Source organism: Papaver somniferum, chromosome 7, assembly GCF_003573695.1.
Source record: "Papaver somniferum cultivar HN1 chromosome 7, ASM357369v1, whole genome shotgun sequence".
Classification (NCBI taxonomy): Eukaryota; Viridiplantae; Streptophyta; class Magnoliopsida; order Ranunculales; family Papaveraceae; genus Papaver; species Papaver somniferum.
In genome coordinates, this window is record NC_039364.1 from 20,910,497 (window position 1) to 20,923,772 (window position 13,276).

At 41.6% G+C, this 13,276-nt stretch overlaps 1 protein-coding gene across 1 annotated transcript; it reads left to right on the top strand.

Moving 5' to 3' along the window:
• The first annotated feature begins 4,250 nt into the window (after window positions 1–4,250).
• Window positions 4,251–6,491, top strand: LOC113296644 (probable glucan endo-1,3-beta-glucosidase A6). The gene is made up of 3 exons (XM_026544947.1): window positions 4,251–4,544; window positions 4,659–5,960; window positions 6,191–6,491. Exons 1-3 carry the CDS (start codon window positions 4,487–4,489, stop codon window positions 6,226–6,228), a joined length of 1,398 nt encoding a protein of 465 aa, XP_026400732.1. The 5' UTR covers window positions 4,251–4,486; the 3' UTR covers window positions 6,229–6,491.
• Window positions 6,492–13,276: the final 6,785 nt, after the last annotated feature.

Genomic DNA, 13,276 nt, shown 5'->3' on the forward strand with positions numbered 1-13,276 from the left:
AATCTGAAGGAGCAGAACCTGTAAGCATGAGCAAAGCCAAGACAATATCCATAATACTTGATGATCGAAATTTGCATATACCAGTACCTAGAAGAGTTGATCCATGTGATAACTGTGTATTTTATGTTCTGATAGTGATATAGGCTTTGTAGTTTATCTTGAGAGATCATGATTATTTTTATAGTGAATGTGTATTCTAAGGTAGATGTGTACTCTAAGCTGGTATAGTAACCTATGTGTTGTGGTTTGGTTAGCATCCACCTAGTAATTTTTTGGGTTAGTTGAGGGAGTGGATGGTTGTATTTGATGATGTGTCGGTTGTGATAGGAGGTCAACCTTTGGTACATAATGCAGACGATTGGAAGACATATGTAATTTAAGATTCTTGTAATTTTGGACTGCAGTGTGGCATTGACAAAATATGTGAGGGTTATATGGGTTGCCTGTTATATGACAGTGATGTGTGCATAACTGTTACATATATAATCAGAAACTTTTTTATCTCTCATTGAGTGGGTTCTACTAGTGGGATTCAAAGTGAAAGCGACGATAATAGAAATATGTAACATGTCATTTACCTTGCTTAACTCAGTAACTGGGTTAACACCATACCTTTAATGTGTGTGTCTACAAACCTTTGTCTTGAGCAGTGAGTGTGGTTCGATGGAGGAGTGGTACATGTAATGTGCGCATTTGCTAACCTTTATTTTGAGTATGTAGTGTGATCCGGTTTTGATAATGCTGGCACTGCAATTTGGTAGTTGCGGTAGATTCCAAAATTCATTAATGGAATCAGATATGAGAGTGAACTTGAGAGAGTGATTGTGGATATTTTCTTCTTCTAATTTTCTTGGGCTCCCAGATACAGACCCAATAGGATTTTCAAATTCATTTGAAGGTGGTGGGTCATAAAATGGATTCAAATTCGGACTGGAGATAGACCGATTTGAATTTTTGCTTTTCGAATCATTGCCAGGTGTCTGCAGTCGCCCACGCATGACCAATAAGCTGAGATTGCGTTTGATAGGTCTTTGCATGCATAGCGTAGGCACGATCTTTTTCAAAATCTGAAATTTCTGATCTCGAAGAAGGCACACGGGTGCATAGGATGTATCAACTTTTGATCTTCTCATCCAGTATTTCTTAGAGGAAATTAGCAGTTCTATTTTCCAATTCCATAACTCTGTACCTTCCTTCATCCAATATCGCAGTACCCAATTTAGCAGTACCCAATTTAGACCCCAGCAATTATCCCTATGACGAAGCGAGAGTATACTGAGAATTTGTGTCAGAATGAACAACCGGCTATGTCGACTAATCAGGGGGCTAGTAATAAGGCATGTTGCAAGAGGACCAAGCATAGCATGCATGAGAAGAGGGTAATGATGTTTGATAGATTTGTGGTAGTTTTTGATTTTTGGGTATTGATATTTATATTTGTACTTGTATTTTGGTTTATCGTTGAATTCAGTGTTGAAGTTGATATGGAAATCTCTAATTTCCGGTATTTGCAGATATTGGAGGTAAGCAGTGATGAGGATACAGAGTTGGAAGATCAAGCAGATGTTGAGTGCAGAGAGGGTGACCAGAGAGAGGAGCCTGTTGTGCATGATCAATCCAAATCTCAGGTGTTTAGTTCCCAGTTGCCCCAACTTCAAGCAGCCAAGGAGGGGTGGGTAATTTGGGATGTTCACCCTGACAAAGGTCAATTCGTGGTCAAAGAAGGCATTAACCTTGTAGCGAGGAGCATATTGTGAGTGGTGGTGCCAGCCAGGGATTCTTCTCTGCACCAGTTCCTGATACACACAAGCTCAAGATACAAGAGAATGAGCGTCTTGGCCATCCACAAGACACTGTAGTCTTCCCCAATTTGCTTATGCTTTCTCCCAAGATGCGTCGGTTGGCGGAATCTATAGTTGATCTTGCCTTGTTCGGTCCCAGAGAGGTAACTGCTTCTTCTGATATGCCTGATGATGTGATTTTGCCTGTGCCTATTCCAAGGGGAAATTACTCTGCGACAAGGCCGAAGGCTACCCTATAGCAAGACTGGGTTAGTAGTGAAGCTGCACCAGGAGATAATTTTTATGGTAGCCTTGTCCTTCCAGATGGAGTGAGTGGAATTGTGTTAAGGTTTGGCTTGCCGTTTTTTAAAGTTGATGGTTTTGTACGAACATTTAGCAGTACTGTTGTTGTGTTTGTTTAATTTGGGCATGTATCTGGTAGTGTTTTGGTTGCTGTTTATATGACTAAAGGTATTTTGACTAGTGATGGTTGTTTTATCACAGTTGTAAATAAGGTTTATTTTGATGTATGTGGTAGGATTCTGATTTTGAATGGTTCTAATCTGATATTGGGTACTGAGTTGGGTATTGTGGTTTGAAGTTATCTCAAAGGATGTGTTGGTTCATATTTGGATAGAGGCATGAGATTGATTTAGAATAGGAATATCTTTATCATGGCTGACATTTGAGTTTTGCCAACTAATAGCAGTTATCTCGTTGGAGTCAAGAGAGTAGAGAATTATAACATTATTTGAATGTAAGATAGCATAGGGAAGACAAGCTTTCAAGCTTACCAGAATCTAGAAGAATTTGGGTAGCAGTCTTGTCATCATACTCGCTCCATTGAGAAGACAAGCTTTCAAGCTTAGATTTGCAGAGCTTTAAGTATTTTCATGGCCAATTTGAGTCGAGAGCTGACTGAGTATCCATATTTTGTAGAATGTTGAGAACTTCCAGCAGACATGTTTCAATAGGTGAAGACCTTATCTGCATCAGTGAAAGGATATTGGGTGGTTTATGGAATTCAGGGTGTTCTAGGAGGTGTAGAGATTTCAGAGTTTGATAATTTTGCTGAGTGCAATCTATTCTTGGGGATTTAGAATTGTGAATGGTGAAGGGTTTGAGATTTTGTTTGTGATATCAGCTTGTGTCAAGATTTTGAAACGTTCCCATCCTGTCATTGTGTTAGTAGCATTAGAGTGATTGAGAGATTTGTGAGTTTGAGGCGACTTGATTTCAGGTGATTTTTTGGTGATTGTGAGGCTGTGATTGTCAATTGAGTGATTTTGATCAATGCAGTTGCATTAATCGTTTGAATTGAGTGATTTGAGAATCATTTAAAGCACCGGCTAGTACATCCGGCTAACTTCAGGCTAAAAATGACCGTTATTGAACCGTTAGGAGGATAAGACAAAAAGAAATCAAGAAATAAAACCGGTGAAAGAGGAGAAATCAGGTTAGGAGAGAGGAGAGAGTGCGGACCTTCATTTCAACAGTTGGCTCAATTAATTCAACATGATTGATATACGAAATTGATAATAAGTACATAATCAAATGTAGTTTAATTAGTAATTCGTATTCTAGTACTGCTCTCAAATCTCAAGCCTCAACGGCTATATCCTTTAATCTTTTGGTCCACGGCTAACGGATATATATGCTCATTGGGGGACAAGACTATATCTTCCACTTATTTTAAACTTTCGTTATATTTTTTTATGTTGATGATTAGTACATTACAGTTTTCCTCTTTTCGAGCTTTTATTACTCCTTTTTTACTTCTTTTTTTTTTACTTTTCAATCTTTAACAAAGTGGATTCCCTTATGCGGTAAATGTTTCTCATCTTTTTTGTAGTGTAGTCCACATGTTTGGCTTTGTTTTCTTGCTTTTACTCTCTAGTTTCTCCTCGGATCCTAACTTTTTAAGACTCTCATTGGGGTTTCCACTTTCCAGGTTAACTTCTCAAGCAAATTATACAAAAAAGGAAGATGAGAGCTGAAAAGTTGGGTTAAATAGCCTTTGTTGAGGTAAAATGAATAGGAAATAATGGGCGCATCTTTCTTTCGCCATTGTGCCTAATCAATTCGAGTACTTAGCTAGGCTAGCACCCCTTTATAAAAGGAGTTCACAAAATCATCTTAAGCTTTAAGTGTTGGCCTGCAATGAAGCTTAGTCTCAGAAGTGTTCAGCAGTCCGGTGACTGAGAGAGTTGATTTTTTTGGTTGGCAAAGAAAAAAAGTTTTGGTTGGCCGAGAAAAAAGAAAACGTCTGTCAGATGCACCATATCGACATAATCACGCGCTAAAAAGGATATCACTGTAGCCATAACGCATCATTTACTCCAACAAATAAAATACTACTACCGTACAGATTAGTCAATTTTGTCTCAACTATCGAAGCAGTTCACACATCAACGTATTACGTACGTGCCTGCCTACCACCAGAAAAACAGAAACAAAATAATTTAAAAAAAATACAGAAAGAAAACAAAATCTCAGAGAATCATTCATTACTTAAGTAGACTCTCTCTTGGAAGTCTTTGGGAGTTCAACTCCAATTCTTCTCTCCAGACCTCGATTAACTTCATAAACACAGCTCACAGCTGCCTCCATCCCAATCTCTATGTGACAAACCCAAAGTAACTTCACATTGTTTCATAAAAAAAACAACAACAAACCATTCAGCTCTGCAATAGAGCTGCTGAGCAATGAAAATGGCTGCTCTGCTGTTTGCTCTGGTTTTCTCCTCCTTCCTATCAATCTCAAGTAAGTTTCTTTTTTTTCTTGGAAATATCAGCAAAATAAAACATGGGTTTTTGTTAATTAATGATTTTTGTAGCTAAATCTAACTCCTTTCTGTTGTTTTTTTTTCATCTGCAGATGCAAAGCTATCAAGTAGTCTTGGTGTATGTTATGGTCAATTAGGAAACAATCTACCATCACCAGCAAAATCAGTTGAGCTACTGAAATCTCTCAAAGTAAGTCAAGTGAAACTTTATGATCCAAACCCTAAGATCTTAACAGCATTAGCAGGTACTAAGATCCATGTCTTAACTATGGTACCAAATGAAATCATATCAAACATTTCTAAGAATCAGTCTCTTTCAGATGAATGGGTTAGAGTTAATATCCTTCCTTTTTATCCTAAGACTAGAATTACAGCTTTACTTGTTGGTAATGAAATTCTTAGTCCATGGCAGACTAACAAAACTTGGGTAGATCTTGTTCCTGCTATGAGAAAAGTTAGGCAATCTTTGAAGAAATACAAACTTCAGAAGATTAAAGTTGGTACTCCATTAGCTATTGATGCTGTTGATCAAGCTATCCCATACCCACCTTCAAATGGAACTTTTCGATCCGATATAGCTATCTCTGTTATGAAGCCAATGTTGCAGTTTTTGAATAGGACTAAATCGTTTTTCTTCCTAGATGCTTATACTTACTTCCCTTGGTCTGCAAATCCTGATAAGATTGGTTTAGATTATGCACTTTTCGAAGGGAATATAACTTATACTGACCCTGTTAGTGGCTTATTGTACACCAATTTGCTTGATCAAATTCTTGATTCGGTTGTTTTTGCTATGACTAAGATGGGTTATCCAAATATACCTATATTTTTAGCTGAAACTGGTTGGCCTTCTAATGGTGATGTCGACCAAATTGGAGGTAATATTAAAAATGCTGCAACTTACAATAGAAATTTTATCAAGAGAGCAACGGCTGTGCCAACTTATGGAACTCCTGCGCGACCTGGATGGGCAATTCCTACTCTAATCTTTGCTTTGTATAATGAGAATACGAAGCCTGGTCCTAGTACAGAAAGGAATTGGGGGTTGTTGTATCCCACCGGGAAACCAGTTTATGAAGTTGACTTAACAGGCAAACGGTATGACTACCCTGTGTTGCCTGAGGGAAAGAATAATGTGCCGTATAAGGGTAAGGTATGGTGTGTTGTGGCGACAGGTGTGACGAATATGACAGAGGTGGGAAATGCGGTTACTTATGCTTGTGGACAGGGTAATGGAACTTGTGACGCGATCCAACCTGGAAAGGCATGTTATCAACCAAATTCATTGGTTGCTCATGCTAATTATGCGTTCAGTTCTTATTGGTCTCAGCGTAGGAGTATTGGTGCCACTTGTTACTTCAATGGAGTTGCTGTTCAAACTACAAAAGACCCTGGTAAGTTTCATTTTGTTTCAGAGTCAATTGAATTCAACAGTTTGTTCTCTACTTTGTAAATGATTCCAAGTTCTGTCACTGTTTTGCTTAAATACAAAGCCTATCAACTTGGCCAGAATAAGGGTGACCATCCAATTTCTGATAGAGCAAATTCAAATGGGTTACAACTTCTGTTTCGGATCATATTGTTTTGTCCTTTTCTTATTCGTTGCAATTTATGCTTTGTGCAGGTTATAGATCTTGCAAGTTCCCCAGTGTGACTCTCTAAGAAGTTCATTTATAAAACTTACTGTTTCAATCACTTTTATTCCACTCTCTAGTTTTGTAATTTTCTTATAGTTTTCATTATTGTTGTTGAACATTTGAAGACCTCAATGGCTATGTATCTCAAGTGCCAGTAGCTAAGGATACCTGTAGACTGTAGAGTGTAGTGATGGGTACAAGAATTTAGCTTGTCCTCTGTTCAAACTTGGAATGCTAATTTTATTTGAAAGCTTAGATTGGTGTTTTCGCTGTTTTGTTTTCAGCTTATATCATTGAATAAGATCCTTTCTAGAGTTCATGTGTATTTCAGATTTAGTTTTACTTGGCATCTCAAAATAGAGGCTCATAAATGGTCCCAAATTTTAGCTAATTGTGTAGATGTGGAAAATCTTACTACTACATTCAATGGATCCCAAATACGCATATTAAAAGTAAACAACAAGAGATGAACACAAGATATACGTGGTTCGGTATGATTACCTACGTCCACGGGGTGAAAAGATGATCTTATTATTCGATTCAAGGTTACAAGTGATGATTCTTACACACAAGCTCACTATTCTCTCACAAGGATGCTAATACTCTTCTATCTTCCTTTGTTTCCTCCCACTTTTACTCTTTACAAAGCTCTCTATTTATAGGCTTGCATGAGGATACATCCAAGTTACAGTGTGAGTCGGAGCATATCTTTCTTGACGTTCTTCTCGGATGGTGAGCAACATTCCTCCCGAGATGTTGACCCGAGCTTGGTAAGAGTGGCTCCCGATATCCTTTTACCCGAAGTTGGTCGCTCGATGCAGTGTATTCCGATGTCGCCTTTTGTTCTGGCCCGATGTTATTATCCTCGGGTCCTGCTTTGACCAAATTCCTCTTATCTTCTCAGCTACCTTGTCAGAGCATTAATTACTCTAGCGTCCGACAGATATCTCTTCCATCACATCCGAGCTTCGCCTTTACACGTACTGGCCTTCTGGGTTCTTCTGATATCTCTTTCTTTGTGCCAAGCTTGAAGAAGATGATTCAGTGCCTCGCTCTTTCCTTACCGTTGGTACAAACTTGCTTAGGATTGCTCCACCTAGGTTTGTGGATTATTTACTCCTACATTTATGCCCCTTCTTTCACTCGTGTGCCCGACACGAGGGGAAGAAACCGCTTCGGCTCCCATGATGCTGGTCATGCCGCATTTCCCGCCATGCAGTTCCCCACTAACATCACCTTTATGACCTGCTACCTCTCTAACCGATTGCCACTGCTTGCCATATAAATTCACCAGTTAAACCTCGACTCTTCATTCATCCCTTCTCAAGAGCAAAAATTCTCTCTCTCTCTGCTTCCACCATCCTTCTCCTGTTGCTGCTTTTTTTTTTCTTCAACCCCGCCGTCAGGTTTTTTCGAAACCCTAGTTTAGTTTAAGTCTTGTCATTGTTCTCCTGCTGTTGTTGCTGTCGTGCTTTTTGATCTTCATCGTATTCTTCCGACTTCTCATCTTTCGCTTCCCGTCTCCTTCCCAGTTTTTTCATGGCTTCTCCAACTCCTTCCATGGCCAAAAAAGGTGTGTGAGTTATACTTTTTTCCATGAGGATGGTGTTTCCCTTGATTCCCTGTTTATTATTGATAGTCCCTCCAAGCATGATCATCGTGCTCTTAACTCTATCTTTCCTGACGATTCTCCTTCCTCTTCACGTAGGAATGACAAGAGAACCACAAAGAATTTGACTGATGAGCAATTCATCAACCAACTGAAAAATGACTTCAACATCCATGGTTATGACGTCAGGCTTTTAGAAGGCCAAAAAGGTACCCTGAAGAAGGAGGAGGTCGAGAACTTTCATCACTCGGCCGAGGAGACTATCATCACCAAAGGTCAGCTCGAGCTCGGGCTGCGCCTTCCACTGTATGACCCCAGTCGCCCCTTCATCTATGAGGTCTTGTCTCAGATTCGTCTGTTTCGTGCCTTGGCCCAATGGAATGGTAATACTTTCCGTCTCATGGCTGAGTGGGAGAGGCGAGGTAAAGGTGAGTGTTCCAAGACCCCCTGGTCAACCTATGATCCCTCTCAAGCGAGTGACTATACTTCTGCCAGATTTGTTGGTAATTATCTAAGTGGGACTACTACCAATGGTGATCTTGCCGGCTTTGGTGCTAGCCCTCATCGTAACAAGGTTCCTACTGGCATTTTCTCGAAGTTGATGTTAGACGAGGATCCCGAAGGTGGTATGAATACTAACAAGCATGCCAGTCATACTAGTGATGCTGCATGGGATCGGGTCCCTCTTGTCGTCTGCGACCCTATTTTGAGTGGCAACCTCCCGCCTCCTAAGTTTCCTGCCGAACCTTACCCATTCCGGGTGGTTAACGCCGACCAGGTAAAGTTTCCCTTTATTTTGCTCGGCTGCTCGGCCCGATGATCCAACCGAATTTTTTAATTTTTTGTTCTTTTGTAGCCCAAATCCCAGGGTGGTCAATCTAAAGTTCCGGCTACTCGGAAAAGGGATAGGGGTCCTAGCGTAAGAGTCGAGGAGGAGACAGGGAAGGTAACAAATATACTGCTCTATTCACCGTACATGTACTTGCCCCTATTTGTTGCCTTTAATGGATCTGACGATGACTCTTGCGTAGAAATCTAAAGATGACAGAGGAGAGGTTGAAAGTGCTTCGGTGAAAGATGGTGATGATCCCGATGATCGGCTACCCGTATCTCATTTCTTGAAGAAGTTTCCCCAACAATCTTCTGACGTTTCATCTACCATTGTAGGTGGTAAGGGTGGAGGTAGAAGGAAAGAATCTTCCCCTGGGAACATGCCCCTGCAGTCGACCGCACCGCCTGCTGGTAAAGGAGTTGTTCTTCCAGGATCCCAAGTGGTTGTGGTAATGTCTGACGATGATGAAATCTTTGGTATGGAAGGGAAGTCTGAGAACTCGGATCGGGAAGAGGAGCCGAAGGACACGTAAAACTCACTCGCTGGGAAGATTTCTGGCAACGAAAATGAAGTGTTAGAGAACCCGCCCAAAGATGTTTCTGGTCCGAGCTCGGGCGGTAGCACTTTCTTTAATTTCTCGGGTCCAATCTGTGACTCCTTGGGTGCACTTACTTCCCCTGATTTTAGCTCGTATACTGCCGATGAAATGATCAATGTTGTGCCCCTCTATGCTAGTTTGAAGGATAGCTTCGACGTCATGGTGAGTCACCTTTCCTTAACCATTCACCCATTATGGGAGGAAGTTATTTAGCGATGTGAAATGTATTGCGTTGTAGGCTGCTAACCGAAGGTTGTTGGAGGATGTTATCCGCCAGAAGGAGTTATCAAGGCTTCGTTCCCAGCTGCAACAAGAACAGGAACGAGCCCGAGGACTAGAAATGCAGCTAGCCGAAGCTAAAGGTATTTGTTCAAAACTTTGTTACCTTTGATTGATCGTGTAGTGCCAATATCCTAAGTATAGTATTGTCTTCTTAGCCGAGATTTCTATCCTAGATAGAGACGCCGCCTCCGAATATCGTCCGATGAAGAAGAAATTAAACATCGAAACAAGACATGTAGCCATACTTCAGCAGAAAATTTACAATAAAGATGATAAGATCGATCGGCAAGCTGCCAAGATTGATCTTCAGTCCGAGTTACTTCAATATCAAAGGTTCGAGTACGTACCCGATGAGATGGAATCCTCGGGCTAACTTACTCCAGGCTCAAAGGGTTGCAGCCGATAAGGGTCTGTTGGCTGAGTCTTTAGAGAGTCAATGTGGATCACTGAGACTTCAGATTAGGGACCTGCATTCGGATCGCAAGCGGCTGCTGCAGGCGAAAGATGTTGTCGAGATATCTACACAAGAGTTAGAAGAGAGGTTTCAGAACTTTAGTCAGATATCCCAAGAGTTGGAATGGGTTCAGGCTTAGTTGTCTGGTCTCCAATTAGCACACGATCAACGGAAGACTAGTTGGAGCGATCACAAGAAATATTGCCCCACTAATGAGTTTAATGAGCATCACTATAATGAGTTGGCTTCGAAAATATCTGCCCTTGAGAGTAGCTTGTTTAAATCCGAGGAAACCGTTAAAGTAGCTTTACCCTTGCTTGAAGGTGTTCTCGCGCGTGTTGAAATGCACCGATTTGTTATTTCTTTATAATGTCGTGCCGTTGGCCATAGTGCTGACCAGATCTTTGTATTCTTTGTGTTTGCAGTTAAGCAAGGGAAGGTCCGATCCTTGGAGAAGGAGGTTACTCAGCTGAAGGCCAATGAAGCTCTGTTGAATGTGAAGATTGGTGAAGCTAGATCCGAGTTGACCGAGTTGTCCCGTCAACTTGTCGAGGAAAGGGAAGTCCATAAGGATGAGTTTGTTACGAAGATCAAGGAAGGTGTGAAGGCGTTCAAGGAGCAAAGACGAGCCAATTTTATTGCCAAGAATTCGGGTTCTGGGTCCGTTCCGCTGAGCGAATAGGTTATGCCTTTTGTAGTGTTGCGTCACTATTTTGTCCCTTACGTTGGGTTGTAATTTTCTCTGCCGCTTGAACACCTGTGCGTTTTTGGACATGTTGTTTTATGGGGTGCTGCATCACCAACTGTTTCTTTGCTATTTTTCGACACTACTCTTTATCGGTTTTAATTGCGCATTGTTGTCCGTATTTGCTAGCCTCATGATTTCTTGTAGTAATAGTGTATATGTTAGTATAAATTCCATTTCTGTCGAACACACTCAATAGGGAGGGTCATCGGGCCCAACACCATGTCCCGATTGAGGTATCTCATCACCGTCGTTTTGATCTAATGGAAGGGGATTTGGCTATTCCTAGTTTCTAGAGCCCGATTATCCCGGCTTAGTTATCAACCAACTATCCCGGGCAAGTGGGGTCGATCACTTGCGATGGGAGCAATGTTGTATGCTCAGCTATCAAGTACTCATGCCTTGATAACTGGTTACTGGTTTCCAACCACCAGAACCCTTAGACTACCTAGGCACTTGCATGCTGCCACCGCCCCGAGTTCGAATAGCCCGTCGATTGTAAGTCGCCCCGGCACTTGCACAATGTCGTCGCCCCGGGTTCGAAACGACCATTCGAGTGTAAGTCACCTCGGGACTTGCACACTACCGTCTCCCCGAGTACAAGTGACCATTAGTCGCAGATGTCATATTCCCTACCCCTCGTGGAATTTAAAGGAATCGAATGACAAAGTATCATACTTGTTTATACACCACTCATGGGTGATATAGTTTCAGGTGCCGAGCATTCCACAGTCGTGCTTCTGGGGTTCCGTCTGGCTTCAATATCTTATACGCTCCTTCTCCTACTTTTGACACGATAGTATATGTTCCGCCCCATTTGGCCGCAAACTTTGTACCCTTTTTGTCACGCTCATAACTAGGTAGTTCCTTCATTACCAACTGTCCTGGTTGGTACTCTCTCGGACGAACACGCTTGTTGTATTCACGCTGTAATCGCCTCTGATAGTTTTCCATTTTTTGTAGAGCCATTTCTCTAGTTTCTTCCATGTCATCGAGCTTGGCCAGAATTAGACCCGCCGAGATGTTCTGCCTCCATGCCTCAGTCCTTGTGGTAGGTATCATTGCCTCGGTTGGAAGGATTGCTTCAGTCCCGTATGAGAGCATAAAAAGTGACAAGCCAGTTTCCTCCCTTCGGGTAATTCTGTAATCCCATATGACATTGTAGAGCTCTTCACACCATTCGTCTTATTCTCCATCTAACTTCTTTTTTAAGTTGTCCGCTATTGTCTTGTTTGTTATTTCAGCTTGCCCATTACTTTGTGGGTAAATGGGTGTTGCCTTACTGTTTCGAATGTTGTAAGTATTAAACAATAGGTCGATGTTCTTTCCTTGCAGTTGTTTCCCATGTCCTAGACGATTGTTGTCGGAATGCCGAAGCGACAGATGATATGTTCCCAGATGAAACGAAACACATCCTTGTTGCGGATATGTCTTAATGGTGCAGCTTCCACCCATTTGGTGAAGTAACCTATATCCACAATAAAATACTTTCTCTGTCCCAACCCGACATGTAGTGGTCCCACAATATCGATTCCCCACTTAGCGAAGGGCCATGAACTGATCACTGAGTTTAATGACACTGCCGATGCATATATTTTCTTGCCGAACTTCTGGCACTCGTCGCAAATTAATGCCATGCGTTTTGCGTCCGCGTTCATGTATGGCCAAAAATACCCCATTGTCTTGGCTATGGCCGACAGGCTTCGACCCGAGCTGTGATTGCCTGCGACACCATAATATAGTTCATTCAAGATTGAGTGCCCCTCTTCTTTGCTCAAACATCTTAAGAGAGGTCCTAAATAGGATTTTCTGTACAAGATACCATCTCGCAATTCATATGATTTTGCCTTGCTTTTAATTTTGTTGATCTCGGGTCGTCTCTTTGGTAGCTCTCCCGTCTCCAAGTATTGATGGATGGGCTTGCGCTAGTCACCAGCCTCATATTTATCAGCCGTGGTTACGGCCACGTACACCATTGTGTTTATTGCTTCGGGTATTGTTTCGGGTATGGATGGCATCAGTACTCTCATGAATCGGATGCCTTCAATACTTAAGTCTGTTAACATTCAAGCGGTGTAGGCTAAAGCGTCCGAGTGTCGATTGTCTTTTCTACAAATGTGTCGAAACTTGATGTTGGGGATCTGGTCGATGTAAAATTGGGCGAGCTCCTAGTACTTCTGTAGTACTGGATCGTGAATAGCGTACTGCCCGCCAATCTGTCGAATCACCAGCTGAGAATCGCTAGTTAGCCTTACATCATGAATTCCAAGTTCCACAATTAACCGTAAAACATATATGACAACATCATATTCAGTGGCATTGTTTGTTGCCTTGAACTCAAGCCTAAACGAGTGTACCTGTTAGAGCATTGCTCGGTCGAACTCGCATGCGTTGCTATCTCAAGCATGTTTGTCAATGTTAGTGATCAAAACTATAAGTCTTGATTTCTAGCCTATATATCTAAAGGTCTAGGACTAGGATAGAAAGTGTAGTTGAGCTCAAGACTCCATGGAAATCATCATACAAGACGAAGTACTACTCAAGGAACTGGTG

Excerpts from the sequence above, each read along its gene's own strand:
- LOC113296644 (XM_026544947.1), top strand. The coding sequence starts at position 4,487 with ATGAAAATGGCTGCTCTGCTGTTTGCTCTGGTTTTCTCCTCCTTCCTA. Across the intron at positions 4,545-4,658 it reads CTCCTTCCTATCAATCTCAA|ATGCAAAGCTATCAAGTAGT; the intron begins GTAAGTTTCTTT and ends TTTCATCTGCAG. Across the intron at positions 5,961-6,190 it reads TCAAACTACAAAAGACCCTG|GTTATAGATCTTGCAAGTTC; the intron begins GTAAGTTTCATT and ends TGCTTTGTGCAG.